The sequence below is a fragment of the Giraffa tippelskirchi genome, chromosome X (assembly GCF_054371585.1).
Source record: "Giraffa tippelskirchi isolate mGirTip1 chromosome X, T2T-mGirTip1v1.2.pri, whole genome shotgun sequence".
NCBI classification, from domain to species: domain Eukaryota; kingdom Metazoa; phylum Chordata; class Mammalia; order Artiodactyla; family Giraffidae; genus Giraffa; species Giraffa tippelskirchi.
The window spans coordinates 95,489,753-95,503,401 of NC_137289.1; the positions used below are offsets into that span (position 1 = coordinate 95,489,753).

The window sequence follows — 13,649 nt, forward strand, 5'->3', positions numbered from 1 at the left end:
ATCTGTCTCTTTTGATGTCTCGCATACAGAGTTATCTTTACCGATTACCTAAATACCATATATATGCATTAGTATACTGTATTGGTGTTTTTCTTTCTGACTTACTTCACTCTGTATAATAGGCTCCAGTTTCATCCACCTCATTAGAACTGATTCAAATGTATTCTTTTTAATGGCTGAGTAATATTCCATTGTGTATATGTACCACAGCTTCCTTATCCATTCGTCTGCTGATGGGCATCTAGGCTGCTTCCATGTCCTGGCTATTATAAACAGTGCTACAATGAACATTGGGGTGCACGTGTCTCTTTCCATTCTGGTTTCCTCGGTGTGTATGCCCAGCAGTGGGATTGCTGGGTCAGTTTTTTGAGGAATCTCCACACTGTTCTCCATAATGTCTGTACTAGTTTGCATTCCCACCAACAGTGTAAGAGGGTTCCCTTTTCTCCACACCCTCTCCAGCATTTATTGCTTGTAGTCTTTTGGATAGATGCTTCCCCTTAAAACCCTTCTCTGTTTAATCTTCAGTCCACCTTACTTGATATCCGCTACCAAAATAGAGCTAGATTGCTTATGTTGAACTCCAGTCTCCAGTACTGAATTTATGTGTAATCATGCTGAACTTCACTTTCCTTATCTACAGTGGTGGATAAGACACCTCATAGGGCTTTTGAAAGGATTAAATGAGTTCATATATATATATATATATGTTTTGTAGAACAATGCCTGTACCACCAGGTCATGTAAGAGCTTGGCACATAATAAGTGCTACTTATGTATTTTCTGTTATTGTCATCATTGTCATCATCATCATCATCAGGTTTACTGGTTTCTCTGTGACCAATTTGGATTAACTTAAGTGTACCTCTTAATCTTCTGCTATGTATTCTTTGTGTCATTTTACTTTTTTTATCTTTTTAGATGGAAAGTTTGGGATTAAAACCTCACAAAAAAGAATTTCTGAAAAAGTTTCATTTCATGGTGACATGGAAGGTGAAGATGCAAAAGATGATTCATTGTATTCCGTTTTAGAAGTACTGTGGCAAGATGCTGAACAGATAAAAAGCTACCAGGAAAAGCAGAACAAACCTCTGAGTCATGCTGCTTTCATCAATAAGAAAATATTGAATACAGAGTGGGATTATGAATATAAAAACAGTGGAAAATTCATTCATCCAGGCCCAAATTGTATTCCTTCACAGAAAAGACCCCATAAACGTAACTCATCTGGAAAGAACTTAAAGCATAATTTAGATGTACATATTCATAGTGAAAGCAATGCAACAAAGAACTTTGATAAAATTATTGGACACAATCAGGTTTTCACCCAGAGCTCTTCTTATACTAACCATGAAAATACGCATACTGGAGTGAAATTCTGTGACAGCAGTCAGTGTGGAAAAGTCTTTCGCTTCAAACAAGCACTCAGTCACAATCTGAAATTTCCTGTTGGGGGGAAAGCAAATATGTGTACTGAACTTGGGAAGATCTTCACCCAGAGGTCACAATTCTTTGCACCTCAGAGAATTCATACTATGGATAAACCTCATGAACTTAGGAAATGTGTAAATGTTTTTACACAGAAGCCACTACTCAGTATTTATTTGAGAGTTCATAGAGATGAAAAGCTATATATATGTTCTGAGTGTGGAAAGGCATTCATCCAGAATTCAGAATTAATTATTCATGAGAAAATTCATACTAGAGAAAGACCCTATAAATGTCATGAATGTGGAAAATCATTTTTCCAAGTGTCATCTCTCCTAAGGCATCAGACAACCCATACTGGAGAAAAACTTTATGAATGCAGTGAATGTGGGAAAGGCTTCTCCCTGAACTCAGCCCTCAGTGTACATCAGAAAATTCATACTGGAGAGAGACACCATAAGTGCAGTGAATGTGGGAAAGCCTTTACCCAAAAATCAACACTCAGAATGCATCAGAGAATTCATTCAGGAGAAAGATCCTACATATGTACTGAATGTGGGCAGGCCTTCATCCAAAAGGCACACTTGATTGCACATCAAAGAATTCATACTGGAGAGAAGCCTTATGAATGCAGTGACTGTGGGAAATCTTTCCCTTCTAAGTCACAACTCCAGATGCATAAGCGAATTCACACAGGAGAGAAACCCTACATATGCAATGACTGCGGTAAGGCCTTTACCAACAGGTCAAATCTGAATACTCACCAGAAATCTCACACTGGAGAGAAGTCTTATATATGTGCTGAATGTGGGAAAGCCTTCACAGATAGGTCAAATTTCAATAAACACCAGACTATTCATACTGGAGAGAAACCCTATGTTTGTGCTGATTGTGGGAGGGCCTTCATCCAGAAGTCAGAGTTAATTACACATCAGAGAATCCATACTACAGAGAAGCCTTATAAATGTTCTGACTGTGAGAAATCCTTCTCAAAGAAACCACATCTCAAAGTACATCAGCGAATTCACACAGGAGAGAAACCATATATATGTGCAGAATGTGGGAAAGCTTTCACAGACAGGTCAAATTTCAATAAACACCAGACAATTCATACTGGAGATAAACCCTATAAATGTAGTGACTGTGGAAAAGGCTTCACTCAGAAATCAGTTCTGAGTATGCATCGCAATATTCATACATGAAAGTAACCCTGTTTCTTGAAAATGAGAAAGCCTTATCACAGAAATCAGGTCTAAGTGTGTGTTATAAAATTCAACCAAGACAGATCATATATTGAATGCATTGTGTAATAAAAAGAATTTGTCATGCTCTTTCACCTGAGATGAGAAAAATTATTCAGAAGAGACCCTCTAAGAATGCATTGAATGATGAGGAATCTCCATATTTGCACAGCCTCACAAAATATAATTGAATTCATACTGGGGAAAATGTTATCAGTTTGAGACATTAGGAAAAGCCTTCTTGTAGAAAGTATTATAAGGCAAATTATTACCAAATTCTTTATAGATAGAGTATGAAAAATGATATAAATGACAGTAATGTTTATTGTGTTGTATTAAGCAATTTAAAGTGACAACAAAATGAAAGGTAGGACAACAAAATAATATATTTGATGTATAGACCTGATCTCATATCTGTTTGTAGCAAAACACATTGCACAGTGGAAGGAATAATTGAGCTGAAATTCTTTTTTTTATTTAATGTATTTGTGTCTATCAAATATGTTTGCTACTGAATATTTTGCTCATGTGAATCCACAGTTTTAAAGTCATTATGGTTTTATACATACACTCATCTGCTGATATAATTTTACACAAACACATAAATATAATCCCGTCATACATGTTGGTTTCCATGACATCATATTTTTACCTTCCTTCATTGTGGTACAATGCAAAAATAACCACAGCTCTCTCTCATCCTTTTATGCACCCCTCTTTGTAGTATTACTGTTGTTTCTCTTATTAAGAGGCAAAGCTCGCTCTCTCTACTCCTTGACTCTGAGTTTGGCCATGTGAATTGCTTGGGCCAATATACATTAAACAAAGAGATTCAAGAAGATGCTGGAGAGGTGTGAAAAGCCTGCCTTGAGACTTACCCTTTTTTGCCACTCTTTGGAATTCTGAGACCTTCATGTGAAGAAGCTCAGATTACTAAGGGATGTGAAACCATGTGGAACAGAGATGAACCAACCCAGATGAAGCCCCTTAGACCAAATGTCAGACGTGGGAGTAAGGTCTTCTTCAACCTCCAGCCCCAGCCATGCCAGCACACCAGAAGAGCCACACCAGTCATCCCAACCAACCTAGAGAATTATGAGATACATAAAATGATTAGTTTTAAGCTGCTAAGTTTGGTGGTCTGTTACACAGCAAATGCTGAGTAATACATAAAAGTGTACACCTACTGGGGGTGTTGTATCAAAATATAAAACATGTGGCATCAGCTTTGGGCCTGGGCAGCAGGTGGAGACTGGAAAAGCAATGAGGAAAACTGTTAAGAAAGTCTGCAGAAGATGGCAGTCCATGTTGTCTAGTGAGGGAAAAAATAGCAAAACAGCTACCATGCTCTGTGGAAAGATAGAGAATATACCAAATGAACTTGTGGATCTGGCTAAAGAGATTTCCAACAGAATGTTGAAGTATCTGTTTGCTTCTTTTAGCTGCATATAATAAAATGCAGAAAGAAAAATATGAACTAAGTAAATAACCGCTCCATTTGCAGAGTTCAGAAGAAGTACCCAAGGACTTGGCTGAGTTGGAAAATAACTGCTTCACATCTCCAGTCTCTCCAGCCATCAAAATATTCTCAAGGTGAAAAAGTGACCTCCAGAGTAGAGATCAAATCATAGATGTGGCTCTAAGACCCTTTGTTAAAATGTGTAAAATATTTAAGTTGGTGTTTGGGAGACCCTGCTAGCTAAGCTAAACAGCTCCTAAAAACTTCTCAACAGTGTCCCAATAGCCTGACTCACTGCTTAAAGTAGAGAGGAGCCCATCTTTAAAAGAATTGTTGATATTGCATTTGGGACATAGAGTAAATACAAACCAGATTCATAGAAAACTTGCAAAATTTTTAACAGAGTTTTACTAACAAAACTACCTCCAGGTTGGACTTAAAAGGATTGACAAAGTCCAAAGTGAAAAATGGACTCCCCGCACTTAACTTCTGTGAACAGGAACAAGCTGTGAAAGTTACTCAGCTGCAAGCATGGGCCATTTCTTATGGGAAAAGAAGGCCATCTCAGAGAGAAGATCCAAGAACAATGTACTAAAATGGGCTGGTAAGCCATTCCCAGGCAGAACTATGACCTAAACAAGAAACATTTTTGCCCCTGGAGCAGAGAGACCTGACAATATTTGCTCTGTGGGATTTCAGAATTGTTATTGAACAGTGATTGATATATGCTTCTTTTTCCTTCCCTTTTTGAATGGAAGTATCTGTTACAGTTGTCCTGCACCTGTCTCACTATTATATTTATATTTATGTGTATGCACGTGTGTGTGTTGAGTTAGGGAGGTGGTCATATAACTTGTCGTTTAGTTCACAGGTCTCTGGATAAAAAAACTGAGAATCTGCACCCAAGGAGCCTCAGCCATGTCTGAATCTGATACAGAAGACTTAAGGTCTTGGATTTGAGCCTGATGTTTTAATTTGGGATAAATGTTTGGAGGTTTTGGAATGGGGGTGAATATATTTTGCCTGGTGTGATAATGTAAATATTTATTATCGGAAGAGAGACTGTGATAGAAAATACTACAATTTTCCATCCCTATATGTATGCCTATTTTCAGTCATTATTTTGCTTTGTGTTTCAGTTGGGATAATTTCTATTAACCTATCTTCAAGTTCACTGATTTTAACCTCTACCCTGGCTCTGTCAGATCTACTGATGAACCCATTGAAGGCAATCTTTATCTCAGTTATGTTTTTGTTTTATTTCTAGTTTGTCCATTTGAATTTGAAAGAGTTTTCATCTCTGCTGAAATTCCCCACATGTTCATACCTGTTTGCATTTTCTACTACCCTCTTTAACATACTAATCATTGTTATTTTAAACTTCTTGTTTGACAGTTTCAACAACTAGATCAACTAAATCTGGATCTGTTGATTGCTTTGTCTCTTGACAGTGGATTGTTTATTCTTGCTGTTTTGCATGTAATGTTTGGCTGAATGTCAGATGTTATATGTAGGATAGTAGAAACTGAGGTAAATATTTAATTCCTGGGAGTAGACATGTTACTTACCTTATAGGTCATTGGCATAGAGGAATTGAGGCCAGCTAGTCAGGATTTGTTCTGGTTTTTAGGTGGTGGTGTTGCTCTCTTTACCTGCAATGTATCAATGACTTCAAATTTCGCTAGTGTTACCTTATGCTTCCAGTAGGCACTGGTTTTCCAGATAATTTTTCTCAGTATTCCTGCACCACCCTTGCCTTTAGGCCTTTCTTAATATGCTTACACCATGGAGAGGCTCTCTCTGTCTGCTCTTGCCTCTCCCTTAGTAGCAGACTTTTATTATTACCTGGGTCTTGGTAACCTGATGAGTGGGAGGGCAGGAGTTGTCTGGGACCAGCCTTAGTCTTAGGCCCTATATCCCTAGATCTTGGAAGGTGGAGCTTTTTCAGTGATCCTGCCCTTCCCATTAGTATTAATATAAGGCTTTAAATGGTCTGAACTTAGGAAGGTTTCCTGCCCTTCCCTTTTCCTTTCCTCTAGCTACAGTAGATCTTTACCTATGTGTTGGGAGCAACAAGGTTTGCTGCACTTCACCCAGTGGCTTAAGGTTTTTATTCTGTGAGGGAGCAGAGTCCCATCAGGGCTTTGGCCATTTCTGTATCAGCAGCTGTGCTCCTAAAGACCTACACCACTGCAAGAGGCTTTCTCCAGTCTCCCACCCTACCCCTGATTTTTCTTATGAGCAACCAGTGGAGGTCTATGGAGAAGAACCTGCAAGTGAGGGCCTATGTCTCCAGCTCTCAGAGCTCTGATATTCTCACACTATCCCACACTCAACTTTTAGAACTTTTTTTAAGATTCTTGCTGAATTCTTACTTCTGCTGTGGTGGACCCATCTTCTTTCCTGCTCTGCCACAGATAACCCAGTGATAACTTCCTGCCTTCTTTGAGGCATTTGTCTTATATATCAAACTAGTTTGTTCCCCTATGGCATTCGCTCCCTGATGAATTCAAGGAAAGTTATGATTTTGTAGATTACCTGGATTTTTTCTAATTGTAAGAATGGGAGCTAAGCTCTTTCCAGGTGTCTGCATTCTAGCCAGAATCCAGAAGTCTGGATGGTCTCCTTTGGCCGCTACTATCAGAATATATGCCCCCTTTCCACATGAATTTACCACTTTACCCAAGAGGTAGAGTCCATTTCTCCAGCCCTTGAAACTGGATTTGGCCATTTCTTTGGTCAATGGGATATTAGCAAATATGACACTAGCAGAGGCTTGAGAAGTACTTGCACATTGAGGTTTGCCCACTATTGCTGCTCTTTGAAATCCTGAGCCCAAGTGTGGAAAAGCCTGAGTTATGCTATGAGAGACCTTATGGAACAGCAGTGGAGCAGAGATGAGTCATCCCAGTTGAGGTACCCTAGACCGAGTAGATTTCATCTGCAAGATATGTGAATGAAGCCATTCTATCCATGTAACCATGGTCAGGCCAGCTGTGGTCAGCAGCCTCTGAGATGACCTTGCATCATGATCGCCACCTCTTGGTATCTACACCTTTCTATAATTCTGTTCGTGAGTCTGCACCAGGTTAATGACTTGGTTCTAATGAATAGAATGAGGCAGAGGTAATGGGATATCACTTCCAAGAGAGGTTACAGAAAGACTGGGGCTTCCATTTTGGATGCTCTCACTCTCAGTTGGTTCACTTTAGGGGAAGCATGAGACAGCTCTATGGAAAGACCCATGTGGGTGAGTTTGGGAGCATGTTCTCCCAATCTAGTCTTCAGATATGACTAGCCTTAGCTGACAGTTTGACTGCAACTTCATGAGAGACCTTCAGCCAAAGACGCACTTCTGCACCTCACCTGAATTCCTGACCCACAGAAACCACAAGAGAGTAAATGTTTTAAGCTGCTAAATTTTAGGGCAATCTGTTTCTAGACTAGAAAAGGTCTGCCATCAACCCCACTGATCCCAAACAACTCACAGAATCATTGATTAAAATGTTTATTGTTTTAAGCCACTAAGTTTTGGGAGGCTTGTTACCCAGAAAAAGCTACCTAATACATTTATTATTTACTGACTTTCCTCCACTATTTATCCAGAACAGATAACCAATACTAATTAACTACTATGAATGCTTTCATGTTTTAATCTGTGCTCATATAAATTATATATAGATATACATATGTTACATGCTTAAAGTCAGATAGAAGCTGTATAAGGATTGTTTCTTCCTTCACTTTCAAATATGAGATCATGTCACACAATTATCTCTGCTTGCTTTATTACTGAATAATAACTTTTTTGAATAATTGCATAGTTTGCAGGGTGGATATGCAATAACTTATTCAACTATTTGCATATTAAGATTTATTTATATACTCCTTTTTCAACCTACCAATGCTGTTCAAAATATTAAGAGGCAGTTTTCATAATGGCTGTGTAGATAGGCTCAGGAACCAATGGCTAGGGTTTCAATCCTGACTCTACCAGTTACTGGCTCTGTGACCTTGAGCAAGTTAGTAATCTCTGTGTACTGATTTATTCAGCTGTAAAGAATGTTCATGGTAGTACTTATCTCATAGATTCAACGTGAGATGAGTATAAACTTCCTAGGGCTATTATAATATAGTACCACAAACTGAGTGGCTTCAACAGAAATGTATTGTGAGGCCAGAAGTCTGAAATCAAGGTGTCAGCAGGGCCACACTTCCTCTGAAGGCACTGGAGAAAGAATTGTTTCCTGTTCCTCTCCTAGTTTCTGGTAGTCTCAAGTATTCTTTGGCTTGTGGATGCATCACTCCAGTCACACAGCCATTTTCTTCCTGAGTGTCTCCACATCATGTTCCCTCTGTGTGTCTGTCTCTGTGTCTAATTTTCCCTTTTTTATAAGAATACCAGTCATACTGGATTAGGCCCACCCTAATGACCTCATTTTAACTTGATTACTTCTGTAAAGACTCTATTATCAAGTGAGTTCACATTCTGAGGTACTGGCAGGACTTCAATGTATCTTTGCTGCTGCTACTGCTAAGTCACTTCAGTAGTGTCCAACTCTATGCACACCCTATGGACTGTAGCCCACCAGGCTCCTCTGTCTACAGGATTCTCCAGGCAAGAATACTGGAGTGGGTTGCCATTTCCTCCTCCAGGGGATCATCCCAACCCAGGGATCGAACCTGCATCTTCTGCATTGCAGGTAGAGTCTTTACTGCTGAGCCACCAGGGAAGCCCCTCAACATATCTTTGGGGGTACACAATTACTCATAATAAATTAATGCATTTGCCTGTATAAAGCACTTAGAACTATGCATGGGGAGTTCTTGATGAATACTAGATACACACCACTTCCTGAGCCTGCCAAGGTCCCCCTGCCATTTTCTATGATTGGGCGGGATTTGAGGGCTTATCTGTGGTGTCTTAGTCTCCAACTACCTAAAGAAAATGTTTAGAGTAACAGGAAAAGCAGGCCAAGGACCAAGGCTTGTTACCACCTTTTGAGGGCCAGGTCAAGAAAGATTCATGTATAAAGGATAATGGGAAGGAGCAGCCAGAGAGAAGAAAACATACCAGATGAGAAAGTGACTCAGACAACCGAGTGTTTCCAAGGAATGCTTGAGTGGAGGGACTATCCAGACTAAAGGTCAGTTCACATGAGGATGGAAAACTGGTTCTTGGATTTTGTGACAAGGAGGTCATTATTACCTTTGGTGTTATTTAGAAGTGAATTTAAGGAAAACTACTGAGCAAATTTGAAGGGATTTCTGAACTCAGGTGGTGTTCTTCACTACAAAATTTTTCCAGTAGAAAAGATATTAGGCTATTGGGCTGCATTACTCTATTGTTGTCTAGGTTATGCTGAGAAATGTGTTTTCAAGAGTCCTTTGTGATTCCAAGTTAGAGTCAGCCAAAAGTAGAAATTGCATGAGATTTGGGAGGTCAAAATGAAGGAGCAACCATTACTCCAGAAGTTTTAGATTAGATTCAGAGAAGAACAAATGCAGAAATACCTAGGTCTTAACATTTCTTCACTCTCTTCCACTCTGTATTCTGCCCTTTCTGTCTCCCAGCCAGGGCTTCCCTGGTAGCTCAGCTGGTAAAGAATCCACCTGTAATGCAGGAGATCCCAGTTCGATTCCTAGGTTGGGAAGATCCGCTGGAGAAGGGATAGGCTACCCACTCCAGTACTCTTGGGCTTCCCTGGTGGCTCAGATGGTAAAGAATCCGCCTGCAATCCAGAGACCCAGGTTCGATTCCTGGGTTGGGAAGATTCCTTGGAGAAGGGTACAGCTACCCACTCCAGTATTCTGGCCTGGAGAATTTCATGGACTGTGTAGTCCATGGTCTGGCAAAGAATCAGACAAGACTGAGCAACTTTCACTTGTCTCCCAGCCCTGCTGACCTACAGTGGCCTTCGGCCTGCCACTCAATGACTGGCTGCAGCCCACAAAGACATCAGCTCCCCTTTCACAGTCTTACTTAAGCAGCTGAATGTGCCCAGCTTCTCAGATTTTCTTGCAAGCACTGACTTACCCACCCATGCCAGTGTTTCAAAAAGGCTGGTTTAGTGACTTCTCTAATCTTCCAACTTCCCCTTCCATACCTTTACTTCCCCAGCTATTCCCACAATTGTGCATGGTCTAATTCATATTTTAAAATTCCTTATTTCATTATACTCATAATTAATCCACTTCCCCAAATGAACCGTGATTGTGAACGTTACACTTTCTTTTCCTGAGAACTTGGTAAACATCACTCTTCTAAAACTGAGTGGTGCCACTGAGAAGTCTTAGATTAACCTGCTATTTTTCTTGTATGTTTCTGCCATGTGATTCTTTTTTTATGCTTGAAGTTAAGGATCTTTAGAAGTGTATGCCTTAGTCTTGATTTTTGTAAACTGATTTTGACTGGGTTATAGTGAGATATTCCAATCATGATTCAAGCCTTTTATTTCAGGGAAGTGTTATTTTGCTGAACTTTTTAATCTGGTCTATCTTTTCTTCATGGACATCAGTTATGCACATGTAATGTGTCTTTGTCATCTCCATCCATTTCGTACTGCTCTACATTCATTTCATATCATTATTCTTTTTGGTTGTTTATGTTTGGCTCTTCTCCATGAATCTCTCATGTTTCTTAATGTCTAGGCATTAATAGCCAGTGTGCTCGGACTTATTTACATTTCAGGACAATAAAGATCGATGATGTCTCCCTCCCTGGAGACATTCACGGAGAAGATTTACTTACATTCTAGGATAATAAAGATCATGTCTCTCTTCCTAAGAGGACAGGCAATAAATCAATATAACAATATTGTGTTTTCCCCACACTTTATTTATGTCAATTTTCAATCGTGTACAAACATCAAAAGAACAGTACAATTAACACACATAACTTTCATCTAGATTCAACAATGTATACATAAATTTTTTCCTGAGTAACTGATGGCAAATTACAGACATTAGAACATTATACTCAAATACTTGAGCATCCATCTCCTAAAAATAAGGACATTCACCCCCATACCTAGATTATCATAATCAATCTAGTTCTCATATGATATTGAATATGATATCGCATATCCAGTCCATTTTCAAATTTCTCTCACTGTCTCCAGAATATATTTTACAACTTTATTGAGGTATAATAACATATAGTAAATGGAAATTATTTAAAGTGTACAATTTTGTGAGTTTTGGTGTATGTATGTACCTTTAAAACCATCACTACGATAAAAACAATGAATATATCCATTACCCCTAACAGTTTCCTTATGACCCTTTGACACTCATCCCTCCCTCCCTACAGCCCCCCCATCCACAGGCAACCACTGATCTGTTTTTCATTACAAATTAGTTTGAATTTTCTACAGTTTTATATATATGGAATCATATTGTAGGTATCCTTGTTTTGTTTGGCTTCTTTCATTCAGCATAGTTATTTTGTGACTCATTTTTGTTGTTACATGTGTCTGTATTAATTACTTTTTACTGCTAAGTGGTATTTCGTTGTATAGATATACCAAATTTGTTTATCCATTCATGAGTTGATAGAAATCTATGGTGTTTCTAGTTTTTGGCTGTTACAAATAAAAGTGATACGAACATTGGAATGCAAGTCTTTGTGTGCACATAGCTTTCATTTTTCTTGTGTGAATACCTGGGAATGAATAGTTTTGTTATATGTTGAGTGTGTATTTAGCTATTTAAGAAGTTACTAAACTGTTTTCCAAAGTGCTGTACCATTTTACTTTCCCACCAGCAGTATGTAAGTGTTCCATTTGCTTCATATCTTTGCCCTCACTAGGTATAATTATTCCTTTTAAATTTTAGCCATTTTTGTGGGAATCATATGGTATCTCACTGTGGTTTCCATTTACATTTTCCTATAATGCTATGGAGCATCTTGTGCTTATTTACAATCTATATCACCTTGGTTGGTGTATCTTTTATTTTGCCCAATTGTCAGAGCTCTTTATATATCCTAGATATAAGTCCTTTGTTGGATATATATTTTGCAAATATTTTCTCCCAAGTTTGCCTTTTCATTTGAATAACAGAAGAGCAAAAGTTTTTAATTTTAGTTAAGTCCAGTGTATTTATACTTTCTTTCATAGTCCATGCTTTTTGAGTCATTGTTAAGAAATATTTGCAAATTTCAAAGTCACTAAGATTTTATCCTATGCTTTCTTCTAGACATTTTATAATATTGGTTCTTACATGTAGTTCTATCCATTTTGATTTAATTTTGTATATGGAAAGGATTTTGGTTCATTTTGTTTTGCATATGGCTGTCCAGTTGTTCCAGAATCATTTGTTTAAAAAAAAAAGTTATCCTCCCACCATTGAATTACCTTGTCATTTCTGTTAAAAGAAAATCAGTTGATTGGTTGTATTTCTGGAAATACTTCAGTTCTTATTTATTTATGTGGCTGCACCGGGTCTTAGTTGTGGCATGCAGAGTCTTTAGTTGTGGCAAGTGTGAGCTAGTTCTCTGACCGTGGATCAAACCCAGTACTCCTGCATTGGGAGTGCGGAGTCTGAGCCACTGGACCACCAGGGAAGTCCCTCTGGAAGTACTTCAGTTCTATTTTTCTGTTTGTCTTACTGCCAGTAACACTATTGGCATTGCTGTAACTTCTGTATTACCGTAACATCACTGATTCCTGTAGCTTTATAATAAGTCTTGAAGTCAGATAGTATAAGTCCTCCAACTTTACTCTTTTCCACAATTGCTTAGGCATATATGTCTTTTATATTTCCAAATGAATTTTGGAATCAGCTTGTTGGTTACTATAAAAAGCCTGATTGGGTTTTGATTGGGATTGAATCTAATCTATGGATCTATTTGGAAATAGTTGACATTTTAATATACTGAGTTTTCAGATCCATAAACAGGATATATCTTTCCATTTATTTAGGTCTTCTTTCATTTCTCTCAGAAATGTTTTCTAGTTTTTAGTATGCAAATTTTACACATTTTGTCAAATTTATCCCTAAGTATTTCATATGTCTATATTATTCTAAATGATATTAGTTATTTTAAAGTTTCCAATAGTTATTTGCTAAAATAGAGAAATACAATTGACTCTTGCATATTGATCTTGTATCCTATAACCTTGCAAAGCTCATTTATAAGTTCTAGTAGCTATTTTTGATCCTGTAAGCTTTTATACATAGACAATCATGTCGTCTGTAAGAAATGGTAGTTTTGCTTCTTTCTTTCCATTTTATTTATTTCTTGTCTTATTGTACTCGCTAGAACCTACAGTACAATGTTGAATAGAAGTGACTAGAGTGGAAGTATTTGCCTTTGTCTTGATCTTAATAAGAAAATAGGTTCAATTCCTGGGTCGGGAAGATCCCTTGGAGTAGGAAATGACAACCCACTCCAGTATTCTCACCTGTAATATTCCATGGACAGAGGAGCCTAGCAGGTAAGAGGAGCCTGGCAGGCTACAGTCCATGGGGCTGCAAGGAGTTAGACAGGACTGAGAACACACCCTGATGGCCTATGT

General features: G+C 38.3%; 1 protein-coding gene across 3 annotated transcripts in view; it reads left to right on the plus strand.

Annotated features, from left to right (window-relative positions):
• LOC145536998 (uncharacterized) overlaps positions 1-11,749 on the plus strand; it is a 77,654-nt gene extending 65,905 nt beyond the window's left edge. For all 3 annotated transcript variants that reach the window (XM_081567381.1, XM_081567379.1, XM_081567380.1), the window contains one exon: positions 922-11,749. In XM_081567381.1, the coding sequence (XP_081423507.1) occupies positions 922-2,630 (1,709 nt within the window). In that variant the 3' untranslated portion in view covers positions 2,631-11,749. The remainder of the gene's footprint in view (positions 1-921) is intronic.
• The last annotated feature ends 1,900 nt before the right edge of the window (positions 11,750-13,649 follow it).